This window comes from Bos indicus, chromosome 29, assembly GCF_029378745.1.
Source record: "Bos indicus isolate NIAB-ARS_2022 breed Sahiwal x Tharparkar chromosome 29, NIAB-ARS_B.indTharparkar_mat_pri_1.0, whole genome shotgun sequence".
Lineage (NCBI taxonomy): Eukaryota > Metazoa > Chordata > Mammalia > Artiodactyla > Bovidae > Bos > Bos indicus.
The window spans coordinates 39,836,567-39,854,079 of NC_091788.1; the positions used below are offsets into that span (position 1 = coordinate 39,836,567).

Sequence of the window (17,513 nt, forward strand, 5' to 3'; positions counted from 1 at the left end):
CATTCAAACAACTATTCACAAAAATATACTCAACATTCATGGCATCCGATCCCCACCACATCATGGCATATAGATGAGGGAAAAGTGGAAACAGTGGCAGATTTTATTTTCTTGGGCTCCAAAACACTATGGACCTTGACTGCAGCCACAAAATTAAAAGACACTTGCTCCTTGGAAGAAAGATAGGCTATGAAAAACCTGCACAGTGTATTATAAAGCAGAAACTCACTTTGCTACAGAGGTCTCTAGTGTCAAAGCTATGATTTTCCCAGTAATCATATACAGATGTGCAATCTGGACCATAAGAAAGGGTGAATGCCAAAGAATTGAGCTTTTGAACTGTGATCCTTATGAAGATTCTTGAGAGTCCCTTATACAACAAGGAGATCAAACCAGTCAATCTGAAAGGAAATCAACCTGTGACCCCTGCTGACTCAGCTGAGGCATCTATTGAGGCCCTCCGGGTGGAAAGAACAAATGCTGTCACTTCAAAAGTGCCTGACCATGGCAGCTCCAAGCAAATAGTTTGTAGCTCCACCCCTGGAGGAAGCTCAGAAAGGCTGAAGGCTTTGTGTAACCTGGGTCCGCTGATACATGTGTTGCATTCTCCCCAGCAGCACTGGAGGCAAGGAAGGGGCATTCTGGGCCCTGGAGGAGGGGGATGGCTCAGGGATCAACTGTGGCCACCACTTACCAAGTGGGACTATAAAGGACAGAGCAGGCATATGTGGCAGAGAGCTGGTGACTGGGGTGTGGGAACAAGAGGGAACCAGCTCTGCATGAAGTACCTCACCCAAAATCCCCTGGAGGAGAAGCCCAGTGATAAGATCATCTGAGATGGGACAAAGAGAGTCTATTTCATTATCCCTTATAATTCCTCTGAATGAGGAGGTGGTGGAGTTGATGGGTCATCACAAACTCTTCCATGGTCTAGACCATCTGCCAGTCGCTATCCTTGGGGCTGCCTCTCCCCAGCTTCAGTCATGTAGTTCTGGAGGAAATTGACAATCATCTGTACTTCTGAGTCAGGGCCAAAGACCATGTAAGCCAGTCATAAGACCCCATGGCCCTGCCAGGATGGCTGATATAGGGTTATACATGTGATCTGAGGTGGGTCATTCAGAGAACATCCTTGAACTTTGATGTCTGCAATCTTCTTTCCTTATAGGTGATGCCTTCAGGATTAAAAAACCCTAGGGCAGGTAGCTTGAACTCCCTCACTAGGTGTATAAGCCTTATGGAAAAAAGTTGCCAGGCTAAGACCATCAAAGTAGACTGAAGGGAAAGAGCGAAGGTGAGAGAGAATTGATGACTTCTGATTTCTTGGATCTAGTCACTGAGATCTTTGTATTTGCTCTGATTCTTGTGTCCTGGATTCCCAGAATCATTTCAATGAGTCTCTGTTTTCCTTGAAGCCAGTTGGAGTAGGGCTCCTCTCAATTTTGATTCAGACTTGGTTCTAGATCCTTCACTCCCAGACACAAACAGAGGCAACCATTTGTTTCAGCACCATTAAGAGTGAAACCCTTTATTCTTTACTGAGAATAGGGTGTACAGACCACCAAATACAGTTCACCAGCATCCTAGGCAAGAGTGCCCAAAGTGTGAGTTAGGGTGTGTTAGGAACAGCCTTACTGATTCCTGAGCCACTCTAAGCATTTACACTGCCCGTGCCAGGCCAATCCTGTCATTTCCTCGATCAAAGACTGAGAAATACCGCCTCAGGAAGACGTCACCCAGGAGCCAGGTCTCCATAGGTGAAGTGAATCGGTGCTCTTTAAAGGCGGTATAGCAGCGGCCTCTAGAATCCTGGGGGAGTCAGAGACACACACCAGTCAGCATGAGCCCTTACCAGTAACTCCCCCCAATATCCAAACCCAGCATAATTCTTTGTTTTATTTCCCTCTTTTGGTAAGTATCAATGGGTTTTCTCAGCAGCAGGGGATATGACAGTTCATCCAAAACCAAAGAGGGCCAAGACATGAGGTTGCCATGAGGAAGGGTGTGGTGAGTGGAGGACTGGGAGTTGGGGAAACACAGGAATGAAAAACAACAAAGTCCTACTGTAGAGCGTAAGGAACTATATTCAATATTCAGTGATAAACCACATGAAAAAGAATAAGAAAAAAAATTTTTATGTGTATAATGAGTCACATTGCTGTGCGGCAGAACTTAATGCAACACTGAAGAGTAGCCACACTTCAAATAATTTTTTTAGAAAAGAACAAGTGTGTCCATAGTTCCCCTCACTCCCTGTTTCTTTTCTTCTGATTCCTGCTCCTTTTTTTCTCTGCAGAGAATGCTGGTTCTCCTTCTGCCTCCCCACAATACATACTTTATTTAAAAATGTTTTTTGTAGTGGAGTATAGCTGATTAACAATATTCTGAGTTTCAGGTGGACAGTAAAGGGACTCAACCATATGTATCCAGGTATCCTGGTCCCAAGGACACCCCTCCCATCCAGGCTGTCATATAACTGAGCGGAGTTCCCTGTGCTACAAAGTAACTCGTTGTTGATTATCCATCTTAAATAGATGGATAATCTATTTAAGATTAAATAGAACGTGCCCACAACACATTCTTGAAGACTTAACTCAGGAAATCTGAGAAGCCTCCTTCGGCCCACACTCACCCTCTTTGGCCACTCCAGGCTTGGGTGGGTAACCTACTCTGGTTTCCCATCCCCACTGGTCAGTCTGTAGCCCTCATCACCCCGAGTAAGTCCCCAGTGCCGAAGTGCAGACCACCTAGAGATGCCATTTGCATAGAACCCAATGCAGTTTTGCCTAGAACCAAGCAACCCTCCAGATGACTCAATGAGTTTGTGGTTTTAGAATTCCTGAAATTCCCTTTCTTCCTCAAAGCCTTCTTTGAGCCCATCAGCCTGCTCTGAACTCTCGCAGGGAGCTGACATGAAGCCTCCACCCTGTGCCAGGGCTGAGCAGTCACTGTGCACCCTTTATTCACCTTACTATCCAACATCACACAGAGGGGTCGGGTACCCCAACTCACAAAGGAGGCACCTGGCTGGAGCAATGGGAAGATGCAGTCGAGAATTAGGCTGACCATGTAATTTATCATCCAAACCAGGAAAACTTTGAGAAGGGAACGGAGACTGTTAACTTATGCTAGGACATCACACTGGGACTGTCCCCAGCCATTCTCCTTGTAACATGGCCTATTTCAGGGACTGCTAGAGCTGAATTTCATGTTCATGCACCTACGGGTTCAGACTGAATTGAAGTTCTTTGAGCACTGAGTACCTTAGTGTTCCCCTCTCCTTGTGACTCCCACCATGCCAGATGCCATATGCTGTGGCATCTCCACATTTATTTCAGGAGGATCAGTGTCCCACACAGCCCTTACATCTGAAGTAATTGGTTTTGTGGGAAGCACTGGCCCAGCCACAGGGCTCAGCAGCATCTGCAATGGTGCGACATGGCCTCCAGAGGGCACTCTCCTCCCAGCAGCAGCCCAAGGGTTCCTGCAAGCTCCAGTTTGAGAACCAACCCTCAGTATTGTCCCCTCACCTTGTGGATGTAGGCTCGAGCTGGCAGTCGGTAGTTGATGCCGTTGATGGTGAAGATAATAGAGGGCAGTGTATTGACCGCAGAACATGAAACGAAGTACTGTTAGAGAGAGAGGGTGAGAGGTTGGCCCTGGAGATCCTTGTTGTGTGTGGAGACTGGGAGTGACCCTGGGGCATGACCCTTCACCTGAGGACCCAGTGGCCTGGCACGGATGAGCTTCCAGATGTTATTGACCAGTGTACTTGGGCCTACGATATCTGATGTCCCGGTGTCCACAAGGGCCTTGCAGCCATCAGAACAAGCAATAACCTTTCTTTTCATGGTGATGCTGAGAGACAATGGAAGAAAGTGGGCATCAAGGTCACTCTGAGTCTCTCCAGAATTGCCCCCTTCCCAACTGTCTCCTAAACAGCCCTTCGTCTCTTGCCCTCTTTTCCTTTACTCTAGACACAGCACGTTTCTTGACATCCTCGGATGCAGTACTTGAATACACCAGGATCGTTTGTACCTTGACACAAGCTGGTCTTCCTTTCTAGAAGACTCCACTCCCCTTTAACTAGCAAATTTCTTCTCATCTTCCAGATTCCACCTTAATTGTACTGTTTTCGGGAAGTCTTTCCCCAGTGTTTATCAGTTTCCTGTCTTGGTCATTCTCTGTAGACCCTTCCTCATGTCTGCTGCTGCTGCTGTTAATTCACTTCAGTCATGTTCAACTCTGTGGGACCTCTTAGAGGGCAGCCCACCAGGCTCTGCCATCTCTGGGATTGTCCAGGCAAGAGTACTGGAGTGAGTTGCCATTGCCTTCTCCTCCTCATGTCTAGCATATACCAAAGTCACAATTCACTATTTAGGTGAGTCACTTCATGTACATCTGCCTTCTTAGATGTGAGGGGGAGTTTTATTCTCCTTGCCTCCCTAAAATGCCTGGCACACAGTGGATGCCCAATGCTTGTCTGTTCAATAAGTGAATGAAGACTGAGAAAATAATAAGAAACATTCAGAGAGCTGTATCTCATGGGGAACAAATAACGGGTCACACACAGAGTGAAGATGGAGATTCACAGGGGCAGCAGAGTCTCATAGTGGTGGGAGAGGGGCTCCTCTGGGAGAGGGTGTCTCCCAGCACTGCTCCTACAACCAGCTCAGACCCTCAGACCCTGGCCAGGAAATACGTGACTAGCCCACAGAAACTCCAAAGGATAGGTCAGCTTTTGTGAGGGTATCACAAAGAATCCTATCAATTATGCCCCTTGTCCTCAGGTCACTCCTGGATCCCACCTTCCTGATTCTCTGTTATAGCCCCTGTCCCACTGTGTGCCCAAGAACGTGGGGTGTCCTTTTTATTAGTTGCTTTCACGTCTTAAGACTGCAGCCAACCTCTCTCCATTTCTCGGTAGCTGCTCCCTAATAAGACCAGTTCTCCCCATTTTCTCAGGGCTGTCCCTGTTTTTAAAATGACATTTATCTGTACTGAGAACTTCCTATGTCCTAGGTAGCCCTGAGCAGTTGGTCATCTTATCATAACTCTGTTCAAGCTGAAGAAATCCTCCCTGATCCTCTGTTCACCACACCGTAGAGTCCTCTAACCATGCTCCCCACCTCAAAGGGCAGTGGGTGCAGCCCTCTCCCAGCTGCACAGACCTCTCTTGACCCTTTTAGGACACTTGTCAGAGCCTTGCTCAGAAGGCCGGGGGATTATGAACCCATGGGTTGTTTGTGTATCTATGTGCTTGTGTGTTTGTCTGTATGTGTGTTTGTATGTGTCTCTGAGTGTGCTTGTGTGTCTCTGACTAGCTATGCATGTTTTTATGTGTCTCTGTATAGGTTTATATGTGTCTGCTTGTGTCTTTCCATGTGTCTGTGTGTCTGTCTCTGTCTTTGTGGGTGGTGTATATGTCTGTGTGACTGTGTCTGAGAATGTATTTGTGTGTGTCTGCCTGTGTCCATGTACAGTAGCGGGAGCATCACTTGGGCTGACCCTCAGAGGGAGAGGCTTACCGGTCCATGTGTACAAACCAGTCACCCACTTGGATCAATGGTACCCAGTTGAGCTCCCCCTTGTAGTAGCGGTGGTCCACCCCACCAAACATCACCACACTGCCCTCCTGCTTGTCTCTGTAGAGAGAAGAGAGGGGAGAATCCTTGGAGGACAGGAACAGCAGCACTGTCTAAGAGCTGTGCTTGTCCACCCATCAAAGCCCTAATAAGGTCCCCATGTACAGATGCAGAAATAGTGTCTAGGAGAGACTGAGATCCAGACTGAGGTCTGTTACTGGCTAGTGAGTGGCACAGAGGAGGTTAGAAGCTGACACTTGGCTGGGCTCCACCCACTATGTCTTCTGAAGACACCCTGGACCTCCAGCGACCTGAGTGCTCAGACACCCTCAGAGGACACGGTGCTGAAGTGTTTTGGCTTTCCCCTTGTCCACCTTGTCATTTTTCAGGGAAATCAAGGCCTGGGAGTTCTAAGGATGTGGGATCAGGTCACCCAGAGTTGGCTCCACTGGCCTGTGACCTCTATTGTCCAAAGGGCCCCACACTCAGAAGGGACCCAACCTCTGTTCTCCCTCTCTTGAAATGCCTAATATTTCTTGAACAAGGGGTCCCACACTTTTGTGTCCCACAGTTTCATTTCTCACTGGCTCCTACAAATTGGGTAGCTGGTCCTGGGCTCCCAGTGGAATGCTAACGAGGAAGGAAAGATATCCACCATCCTTCTCCTTCCTGCCTTATCAAATTCATAGGCAAATCCTAATGCCTTTCCTTCAACTTATTTCCTGTTGCCTTCCATTAGCCTTCCTCCTCACTCACCCCCCTAGACCAAGTTACTGGTCTTGAGCCCAGGAGTAGGGTTGTGTTCCAATGAAATTTTATTTATAAAAGCCAGTAGTGAAGCCAGGGGGCCATAGTTATCCTGGGTTAGATTATCTCTCAGGATACTTCTTTGGCAAGTGTTTTATAATTTTCATGCAACGGAAAGCATCTTAAAGCTAATTTAGAGAAAGGTATTGTCCATCTCAGACTTACTTGCTCAAGTAGAAGGCAAAAACAGGCTCAGAAATGGCACCTTCATTCTTCAGCTTGTCAAAGATGGGGAAGGCTCCAGAGAAGGTTTTGTTGGGGTAGCTCAAGCCCAAGATGCCATCAAAAGGTATGCCCTTAAACCCAGAGTCTTTCAGGCATAGACCGAATGGCTGGTCAGTACTTACAAGGTCCCCAATCTGTGGGAGAGAAGAGTGTTCCCACTTACAGATACATGAAGTGGGGCCAGGACTGGGCTGGGGTGCATTGCCATGAGATCCTCAGAGAAGAATTGAGGCTGGGCTCTGTCTTTGGTGGCCCACAGGTGGTTAGATGAAGCTGGGAGGGAAATCTGGGTTCCACTTGAGAGATGCTGTGAATTTTAAAACATCTGCCCCTCTGAAAAACACCACCTAGGTGAGTCAAATTGGCCTTGTGGCTTCTGTCCAGGTGGGGCAACCAAGAGTCAGGCCAGGTCCCATTGGTGACACCTTAGGGACAAAGCAATTGAGAGCAAGATAGGCTTCTCTTTGGCATCACTGTGACCTAAGGACAGAAATGGACTTCATTCTCTGTAATGTACTGAGGATTCTGCATCTGTCCAGGAAGACAGAAGCCAAAAACACAACTTGCTTGCAGGGTTCTATGAAATTACTGTCTGGGGAATTCACTTTTTGTGATATGTGTGTATTTGTGTGGGTGTGTATGAGAGAGAAAGAGAGAGAGGGGAACTACTAAAGTATTTTGGGGGAGGCAGGCCATAGGTTTATTAGACTCTCAAGGGTCGTCTAGAGTGAGAACTCATTTATCAGGCCCCTTGACTTCTCAGGCCTCCAGTGTACCACTATGGATACCATAAGCCCTTAACTGCCCCCAGGGTCCCCAGATCAGTTTTATCCGGTCCCCAAATGCCCCACAGCAACTTCAGTCCTGAAAAGCCAGCCTAACTCCACCACTTACCACATGTGTGCCCTCAGCAAGGCCCTTTCTGTCTGCACCTCAGTTTCCTCATATGTCTCATGAGCTAATCAGAGTAACTGCTGTGTGGGGTTGCTTCATGATTAAACAAGTTATCACCTGAAAGTGCCTGGAATAGTCTGTGAATATAAAAGTGGGTGCTTTTATCCCTTCTTCTCGCTCCCAGCAAAATGACCCTTGAACTGCTCATGGGCAGAGGAGCTTCAAGTCCACACCTCAAACCACTCTCTGGATTAGATAATTTGTTTGCTCGTGTGTCACCACAGGCACTGCCTACCCAGAGACATATCCTGTGGATAAGATGGCCATTATCTATGGGAGTTAGGCTAGGAAGGGTCCTGCCAGATGGTCCTGCATCTGTTTTGCAAGCAGTGGTCACTCCATAGCCAGTTCTGACTCAGCATTTGTTACACTGTTACCCGAACTGTGTCATGAACAACAACTCCTTTCATTCTCCCAGATCCATAGGTGATCCTGAAGGTCTTATTGGTAGGCCGGAAGGTGGAAGACTGATGATGTCTGAACCTAACGTGTGCAGCTGCAGACACAAGAGATGAGTGTCATCAGGTGCCAAGGGTGGAAACAGGGTGGCAGGGCAAGTGAAGGATGGTCCGGGTACAGGGTGTCAGTACTCACCACAGGATGAGCTGTTGCAAAAGATGGAGGCCACCCACAAGTCAGATGAGCCTGTGTCAAAGATAACCTGGAATTCCTGAGGGGGTGTCCCAATGGTGATGTTACCCACGTAGAACAACTACAGGGAGAAGGAGGGAGTAGGTTAGTGCAGAAATGGCTACCCTCTATTCCCAAACTGATGCCTCCCTCTGGGTGTCACATATCTCTTGAGATCACTTTCTAACCACCGTGCAGCTCACAGACTTTGGTCACAGATGTATCTGCATTTGATATAGTTTTCCTGTGCTACATTGTATGCAGGATATTGACTCTATGAACAGGCATTGAAGTGGTACCTCCTGCATGGAAAGCCCAGAGGCATAACCACTTGGCCTCCAGGACCACTGGAAACTCAGGGAAGTCCTGGTGCCTTCATTTGAGAAGCTCTGTGGTCTCTTCAAACCCAGCCTTAGCACCTGCTTCTCCAGGGGGTCCTTCTTGATCAACCCCAGCCACTCCTTCTAAACTCAGACCACATCCGATCAACAGCACACAGTTGACGCTTTCATTTGACATGTATTTACTCTTTGCCTATCTCTCAGGCTGCTGCTACTGCTGCTGCTAAGTCGCTTCAGTCGTGTCCGACTCTGTGCAACTCCATAGATGGCAGCCCACCAGGCTTCCCATCCGTGGGACTCTCCAGGCAAGAACACTGGAGTGGGTTGCCATTTCCTTCTCCAATGCATGAAAGTGAAAAGTCAAAGTGAAGTCGCTCAGTCGTGTCCAACTCTAGCGACCCCATGGACTGCAGCCTACCAGGCTCCTCTGTCCATGGGATTTTCAGGAAAAAGTACTGGAGTAGGGTGCCATTGCCTTCTCCGATCTCTCAGGCTAGCATGGGCATTTTTGAAGACATCTTGAAGACAAAACAAGCCCTTTTTCTAATCTAAAAACAGGAACCACAATGATTCTTATGGCCATACTCAGAATGCAGGTTCAGTAACTTTTTACTGCTGTCGTTCTTGCATCTGTGGCAACTGAATTCCTCTACCTGGGGATTCAAAATTGCTTTGCAGTTGGTTCCACCTTTTGATAAGTGATGGTTCACTCTTTATCTATAACTCAGTGGCTCATTTAGTTCAGAAGAAACAATCGCCCTCAAACTAATGACACATCTTTGACACACAAATGGATGTTTACTTGCCACATGGTAATTGCCGGGCCCAGTCACAAAGACCAACAGTTGAGGATGACAGTGCCTTCTCCTCTGGGTGGGGTCCCTGTTTTCCAGTGTCTGTGCCTCTTGCAGGAACCCCAACCCCAACATCCCACGTGGCACCTCCAGATGAGCCTCAGTGCTAGGCTAGAGCACCAGGGGGCGCAGTGGAGCACCATCCTCCCAAAAATACTCACATCCCTGATGTTTCTCAGTGGGTGAGTTAGATTTGAGCCACGAAAAGAAATCTGGGGCAGTCTGTAAGCATGCTCCTTCAGGATATTGTTCAGCGTGTTTTTTCCACTGATAGCATTTCTCATTGTCTTCACTCTCCTTAGAGGTATTCTTTCACCAAGAATTCGACAAAGAAAACAAAGAAGATGCTACAATTAGCTGTCAGTTTTAAGGTATAACTGTCATTGTAATGGCCCTGTGTATTTTCTAATCATTTTTATGAGGCACATTATCAGAATTTTATGCATATACCATGGCAAAGACATAGATTTGAATACAGGTTCTGTTCTGCAATCTTGGGTAAGCCATTTGACCATGTGGTCTCTCACTCTCCCCTTTGGTAAAATGGTGGAATGTAACAATACAACCCCTACAAATAGAATATTTTGGCGATAACTGAAGTGATGGATATAAGGTACCTGATAAATAGGAAGTCTCAACAATGACAGCCATTAGCATTGCTGTTGCCATCTCACTCATTCCTTCTCATAGAACCTCAAGGAAGGAGGTAGAAGGGGCACTCTTATCCTCTTTTACAAGAGAGCAATTTGAAATGCAAGAGATTTCTGAGTTGACTGTGTTCACACTGCTCGTCTGATATAAAACAGTGTAAAACAGTGTATCTTTCTCCAAGTTGAAAGAGAATTGAAAGAAGAATCCAATATATAGGGATCAAATAAGGGAAATTCAGTGGCTTGAGAAGGAAGTAAGAGTCAAATGAAAAATTAAAAGAAAACAACACAAAGAGAAATACACTCCCAGTGACTTCCAAAGAGATGGAGAGATAAATGACAGTGATACAGAGATGCAGACATAGGCATATACACACTGATGTAGACCAGGGAAAAAGAGGGCATGTTGAATAAAATGTAGAAAAGTGCTATTCCACAGGACCACATCGACATCTGCATTGACTGTGCACTGAACAGTTGCAAGGAGTTGCATTTTCAATAGGTCATTACATGACTGGACCCCAAGATTTGTGCAACCCAAATCTATACCAAGACCTTGGGATATACAGTTCCTATAGCAAGTTACCTATCAATAAGTAAGAGTTGAACTTTAAGACTCTTAGGGAAAGATTCCATTCCCTTCTAAACCTGATGGGTGGAAGAATGATCAGATGAAAAGAAAAATCTGAGAAAGGAGTATGATGTGACTTACAGTCCCCATACTTACTTGACTATGCACTCTGAGAAGGCCACCAGCCCGAGGAGCACAAGCCACTTCATGTGTATTTCCTGGCTCCAAGTACTCAGGGAAGTTTGGGTTCTTAGCATGTAGTGGTGACTAGAAGCCCCTAGTTATATATGCTCTGACTTACCCTAGTTTTCCCCTTTAGGCCACTGAAAGATCTGAAAAAAATTACAAAGCTCTTGATAAAATCTTTACCTTCATCAGTGTCCTTGGTGAATGGACTTTGAAACTTTTCAGAATACAGAGACTTGAACTGTAATCTCTTCCTTGAATCTTGGCTGGAAAATCAAACTGATCTGCATGGACATCTAAGAGGATGGAGAACCTTGCCTACTTGGAGAAAAAAAGGCTAAGAACATCATGAAAATGGATACTAGGGGCCATGCTTGACACACGTGGTTTCATGTCCTCTTCCTAGCCACTTCATGAGATATGCATTGCTGTCTTCATTGGAGAGGAGAGAGTGCTAGGAGTATAAGATGTCAAATAACAAAGTGAAGACTTCAGGGACAGCCCAGGGATATACAACTGGCTTTAGTAGTGGGTCTAATGGCAGACATCAGGGGCACTTATGATGCCAGTCTGTATCAAAGATTTAGGACAGAGCAATACTTCAATTGCATGGTTTCAATATTGGAAGAAATGTCATATGCATCCACAAGATATTTTATATCATCTAACAACTGTTGGAGAAGGAAATGGCAACCCACTCCAGTGTTCTTGCCTGGAGAATCCCAGGGACAGGGGAGCCTGGTGGGCTTCTGTCTATGGGGTCACACAGAGTCGGACACGACTGAAGTTACTTAGCAGCAACAACTGTACAAGGAAGAACTGTGTGCTAGGCTCTGGGTTAAAGGCTTCAAAGTCAAAGTTGATCAAGACAAAAGTAGTCTTTATCTTAAGAGTGCTAGAAGTCTAATTCTCACAAACTCATGGCCCCAAGAGGCAGGAGATATGATACTAAGACTAGGTGGCCATGTTGAAATCTGGGCAGCACAGGCCTTACCACTGGGAGCAGCCTTTCCTCCACTTCACCCATGCTGGAAAGCAGGCCAGTTGGCCATGTTTTCAAAAGAATCAGAACTTTGGATATATGTGTACCATCTACTGATTTTAATGTTAGAAACTAATTTTTTTCCCCAAAAAAAAAGATTGGGAACGAAATCTCCACAGCAATGTTCCAGAATCAGCCTTCAGTCTCTGCAGGTTTTTGTTTCTGGCCCAGGGTTGGGAGTGCAGTGGAGACAGAGAGGAATTTAATTCATGTTAGTTCATTTTAAAAGAGACTGAATGCATACTAAATATGCTGATATTAGGAAAGATTGAAGGCATGAGGAGAAGCGGAAGACAGAGGATTAGATGGTTGAATGGCACCACCAAGTCGATGAACATGAGCTTAAGCAAGCTCCGGGAATTGGTGATGGATAGGGAAGCCTGGAATGCTGCAGTCTGTGGCATTGCAAAGAGACGGACACAACTGAAGGACTGAACTGAAGTGAACAAATTGAGAACAAAGACTAATAAATCTAATTGCATCAAGTTGTTGACTAGCTATCTATAACAACACATTACTTAAGTGGCTTTAAAATTCAGACTTATGACTCTACATTCAGAGTGGAATATCTTCTAAGGAAAAACAAAAATACTGCCCATCAAAAACAAAACCAAAGAAAACCAAAAGAAAAAAAAGGAAAGAAATCTGACACTATATTCAACAATTATATTTCCTTGGTATCTCTAATTTTCTTGAAGAAATCTCTAGTCCTTCCCATTCTATTGTTTTCCTCTATTTCTTTGCATTGATCACTGAGGAAGGCTTTCTTATCTCTCCTTGCTATTCTTTGGAACTCTGCATTCAAATGGGTATATCTGTGCTTTTCTCCTTTGCTTTTTGCTTCCCTTCTTTTCACAGCTATCTGTAAGGCCTCCTCAGACAGCCATTTTCCTTTTTTGCATTTCTTTTCCTTGGGGGATGGTCTTGATTCCTGTCTCCTGTACAATGTCATGAACCTCCATCCATAGTTCATTCAGGCACTCTATTAGATCTAGTCCCTTAAATCTATTTCTCACTTCCTCTGTATAGTCATAAGGGATTTTTTTTAGGTCATACCTGAATGGTCTATTGCTTTTCTCCACTTTGTTCAATTTCAGTCTGAATTTGGGAATAAGATGTTCACGATCTGAGCCACTGTCAATTCCCAGTCTTGTTTTTGCTGACTGTATAGAGCTTCTCCATTTTTGGCTGAAAAGAATATAATCAATCTGATTTTGGTGTCCACCATCTGGTGATGTCCATGTGTAGAGTCTTCTCTTGTGTTGTTGGAATTGGGTGTTTGCTATGACCAGTGCATTCTCTTGGCAGAACTCTATTAGCCTTTGCCTTGCTTCATTCTGTACTCCAAGGCCAAATTTGTGTATTACTTCTGGTGTTTCTTGACTCCTATTTTGCATTCCGGTCCCCTATAATGAAAAGTACATCTTTTTTGGGTGTGAGTTCTAGAAGGTCTTGTAGGTCTTCATAGAACTGTTCAACTTCAGCCTTTTCAGTGTTACTGATCAGGACAAAGACATGGATTACTGTGATATTGAATGGTTTCCTTGGAAACAAACAGAGATCATACTGTCATTTTTGAGATTGCATCCAAGTACTGCATTTCAGAATCTTTTGTTGACTATGATGTCTACTCCATTTCTTCTAAGGGATTCCTGCCCACAGTTGTAGATATAATGGTCATCTGAGTTAAATTCACCCATTCCAGTCCATCTTAGTTCGTTGATTCCTAGAATGTCTTTGTTCACTCTTGTCATCTCCTGTTTGACCACTTCCAATTTGCTTCTATTGATGGACCTAACAATCCAGGTTCCTATGCAATATTGCTCTCTACAGAATCTTGCTTCTATCATGAGTCCCACCCACAACTGGGTGTTGTCTTTGCTTTGACCCCATCCCTTCATTCTTTCTGGAGTTATTTCTCCACTGATCTCCAGTAGCATATTAGGCACCTACCGACCTGGGGAGTTCATCTTTCAGTGTCCTATCTTTTTGCCTTATCATACTGTTCATGGGTTCTCAAGGCAAGAATACTGAAGTGATTTGCCATTCCCATCTCCACTGGACCACATACTGTCAGACTTCTCCACCATGACCCGTCCATCTTGGGTGACCACACATGGCATGGCTTAGTTTCATTGAGTTAGAAAAGGCTGTGATCCGTGTGACAGATTGGCTAGTTGTCTGTGAGTGTGGTTTCAGTCTGTCTGCCCTCTGATGCCCTCTTTCAGTGCCTACCATATTACTTGGGTTTCTCTTACCTTGGACGTGGGATATCTCTTCATGGCCGCTCCAGCAAAGTGCAGCCACTGCTCCTTACCTTGGAAGTAGGGTAGCACCTCTCAGCTGCCTCCCCTGATTTGGACGTGGGGTAGTTCCTCTCTGCCACGCTTCTGCGCTGCCGTTGCAGCCACCATGCATCTGCACCACCATCACAGCTGAGGCGAGCAATAATTCAACAACTAACTGTTCCTCATATTGTTTCTGTTATTGTGACAGAATTGTATGTATGTTAACAGGTAAAAGCAAGACAATAATTAAAACTAATGTTCTGAAGTAAGCCTTTCAATGGCTAGAAAAAGAGGTTCACATATAATATATAGAATTTTATTTCAAACCTTGCTGTCTTAAATCTTAAACTGAAAGCATAAGTTTGTACCAACTGATTATATTCTTTCTTATTTTAATTTTTAAGGAAAATGTGTACTTCCTCCTCTGACCACTGTAAAGCACAGAAGCAGTGACAACTTGATAACAGTGACTATTCTGAGGTCTAATATCCAACTTCTAAATAGATATCCCATCAGATGATCTTAAAGAGACGGCTGATTTCAGGACTGGGTAAGGAAATGCTCAAAATAATGTTGGGAATCGTGAAGGACCAGAAAGCTGAGGGACTTCAAAGACCAATGGGGACTGGACAGAAAGTTTTTGAATCCAAATGAAAAGGCCAAACACCTACCAGTTTTTTGGGCAGAATGATGTTTCTGCTTCTCAACACACTGTTTATGTTTCTCATAGCTTTCCTGCCAAGAAGCAAATGTCTTCTGATTTCATGGCTGCAGGCACCATCCACAGTGGTTTTAGAGGCTAAGATGAATAAATCTCTCACTGCTTCCACCTTTTCTCCTTCTATTTGCCATGAAGGATGGGGCTGGATCACGTGATGTTCGTTTTTTAATATTTAATTTTAAGCTGGCCGAATGTGTCCAAATGTTAATAGGTAACATTTAATTTGTCACTGTGACAGATTGCTAGGGCACCAACTCACCATTCTGAGCACTGAGAAAGGGAAATAATCATCAATATTTATGCTATTTTTGTTTCTATTAATCATAGGTTATGCAACTACCAACAGTTCCAGGAAAACAAGCTAGACTGTCCCTTCTGGGAGTGATGAGAGAGTGATGGGAAGCAGCTATAATAGAGATGAAGCCTCACTCACTGGCCTGCAGCTCACCTCCTGCTGTGGAGGTCTGGTTCCTAATAGGCCAAGGACTGGTACTGGTCCTGACCCACTGTGCTGGTATTGTGGACTCCTGCTCTAAAACCAATAGTGGGACATTCTGTAGGACAAACCACCCTGCTTCCTCCCCATTTCTGAACAAATAAATGGCATTAAAATTGGGAGAGGAGCACTTATTTAGTCCTAAAGGAGAACAACCAAGTGTAACATATGACTACATTCTTTCAATAAACTGTGAAAAGACATCTGCTTTTTGAGAATCAGGGAAATTTGCACATGGACTGGATATAAAATGTACATTTTATGGGGAACAAAAGAGCATTTTTTTCATATCCTATCATTCTACCACAAATACTCATTATGTACATTTGATGAAATGTTCATCTTGTCCCTAAAATACTTCAGGAAAAATGAATAAGGAGTAAAAGAGAGAATGAAATGATGGTCTGTCTTGATTTAAAAACAGATAGCTGCTATGCTATGCATAGGAAGTAGGGTCTTTGGGAGGTACCCAGGTTGACACGGGTTTTGATGGTGGTCCCTCATGATGGGATTAGCCTCTCCCTCTTTTTCTCTCTTATTCTCCCTCTTCTTCCTTCCCTTCAACCACCACATGTGAGAACATAGCAAGAAGAAAAAGACTGATGAAAGTCAAGAATGTCTCCACTGGGAACTCAATTGGCCACCACCTTGATGTTGCATGGTCTCCAGTCTATGACAACCTGTGGGACTAAGATGTTAGATTTGTAGTTATTGATGCCAAATGATGAAATATTGGGTTCATGACACTCTTCTTTCTTATATTTGTTATGTTTGAAATAGTTTTGCAGTAAGAAGTTTATAGAAAGTCCATTTTGAAGTTTCTGTCTTAGTGATACCATCATCTCAAATGAGTCTCTCTCAGGCTTGCTTTCCCTGGCCTATGCACTCTCACAAGCACAGACCTTCATACAAAAATTGCCTAGACCCTTCCCTCCATCAAAACAATAATTATAGTTACCAAAGTGGAAAGGTGGGAGAGGGATAAATTGGGAGTTTGAGATTAATATATGTATACTACTTTATTTAATAGATAATCAACAAAGACCTACTGTACAGCACAGGAATTCTGCTCAATTGTCTGTAGTATCCTGTATGGAAAAAGAATCTAAGAAACAATAGGTACATGTGTATGTATAAGGGAATTAATTTCCCGTACAACTAATATTAATACAATGCTGTAAATCAAATACACTCCTATATAAATTAAAACCTGAAATTTTTTTTAATGCTTACATGTAGAGACCCATGGAGTTCTTTAGACTTGCAGGATTTCAGATATGATGCTGGAAAAGGCAGACTGGGTGCAGAAATCTAGACATTATCTGAGGTTGCATTTTACTGAGCTTTGGTGACTTTTGTTTCTAGTGTCGCCTTTGATTTGTCTTTGGAGGATCTAATACAAGGGCTTGGAGACACCAGCTGGGTGTTAATTGAAGGACGAGAGGGAGGCGCTAGTGGGAGAGTGAAATGCCAGCTCCCTAGCCTTGGGTTGGGGCAAGTTTGAGGCACAACTTATATCCCAAGTTCCCTGTGAAAACAGGGTGTAGCTTCCTTCTCCATGACTTGCATGAAATCAGACACAGACTGGTTTCATCCTTTTTCATGTCCTGCTTCTCTTGAGACTTCACTGATTTCCCTGGGAGAATTTTTTTTTTTTTAACTTTGGCATCACTAGGTCTTCATTGTGGAGACGGCAATGGCACCACTCCAGTACTCTTGTCTGGAAAATCCCAGGAACAGAGGAGCCTGGAAGGCTGCAGTTCATGGGATCGCTGAGGGTCAGACAGGACTGAGTGACTTCACTTTCACTTTTCACTTTCATTCATTGGAGAAGGAAATGGCAACCCACTCCACTGTTCTTGCCTGGAGAATCCCAGGGACGGGGGAGCCTGGTGGGCTACCGTCTATGGGGTCACACAGAGTAGGACACGACTGAAGTGACTTAGCAGCAGCAGTGAGTCTTCATTGCTGCTCCGGAATTCTCTATTTTCAGCGAGCAGGGACTACTCTGTAATTGCAGTGCACTGGCTTTTCAGTCCTGTGCTTCTCTTGATGTAGATCACAGGCTCTAGGCCACTCAGGCTCAGTAGCTGTCGTCCACCAGCTTAGTTGCCCTGGGGCATTTGCAATCGTCCCAAACCAGGCCTCAAACGCATATCTTAA

At 44.7% G+C, this 17,513-nt stretch overlaps 1 protein-coding gene across 1 annotated transcript; it reads right to left on the reverse strand.

Moving 5' to 3' along the window:
• Positions 1 to 1,497: 1,497 nt before the first annotated feature.
• Positions 1,498 to 7,981, reverse strand: LOC139180683 (pregnancy-associated glycoprotein 1-like). Its single transcript, XM_070782801.1, has 6 exons — positions 7,949 to 7,981; positions 6,581 to 6,751; positions 5,529 to 5,671; positions 3,717 to 3,858; positions 3,531 to 3,629; positions 1,498 to 1,809 (listed from the first exon to the last, which is right to left on the reverse strand). The coding sequence occupies exons 1-6, from the start codon at positions 7,979 to 7,981 to the stop codon at positions 1,660 to 1,662; spliced, it is 738 nt and encodes a 245-aa protein (XP_070638902.1). The 3' UTR covers positions 1,498 to 1,659.
• Positions 7,982 to 17,513: the final 9,532 nt, after the last annotated feature.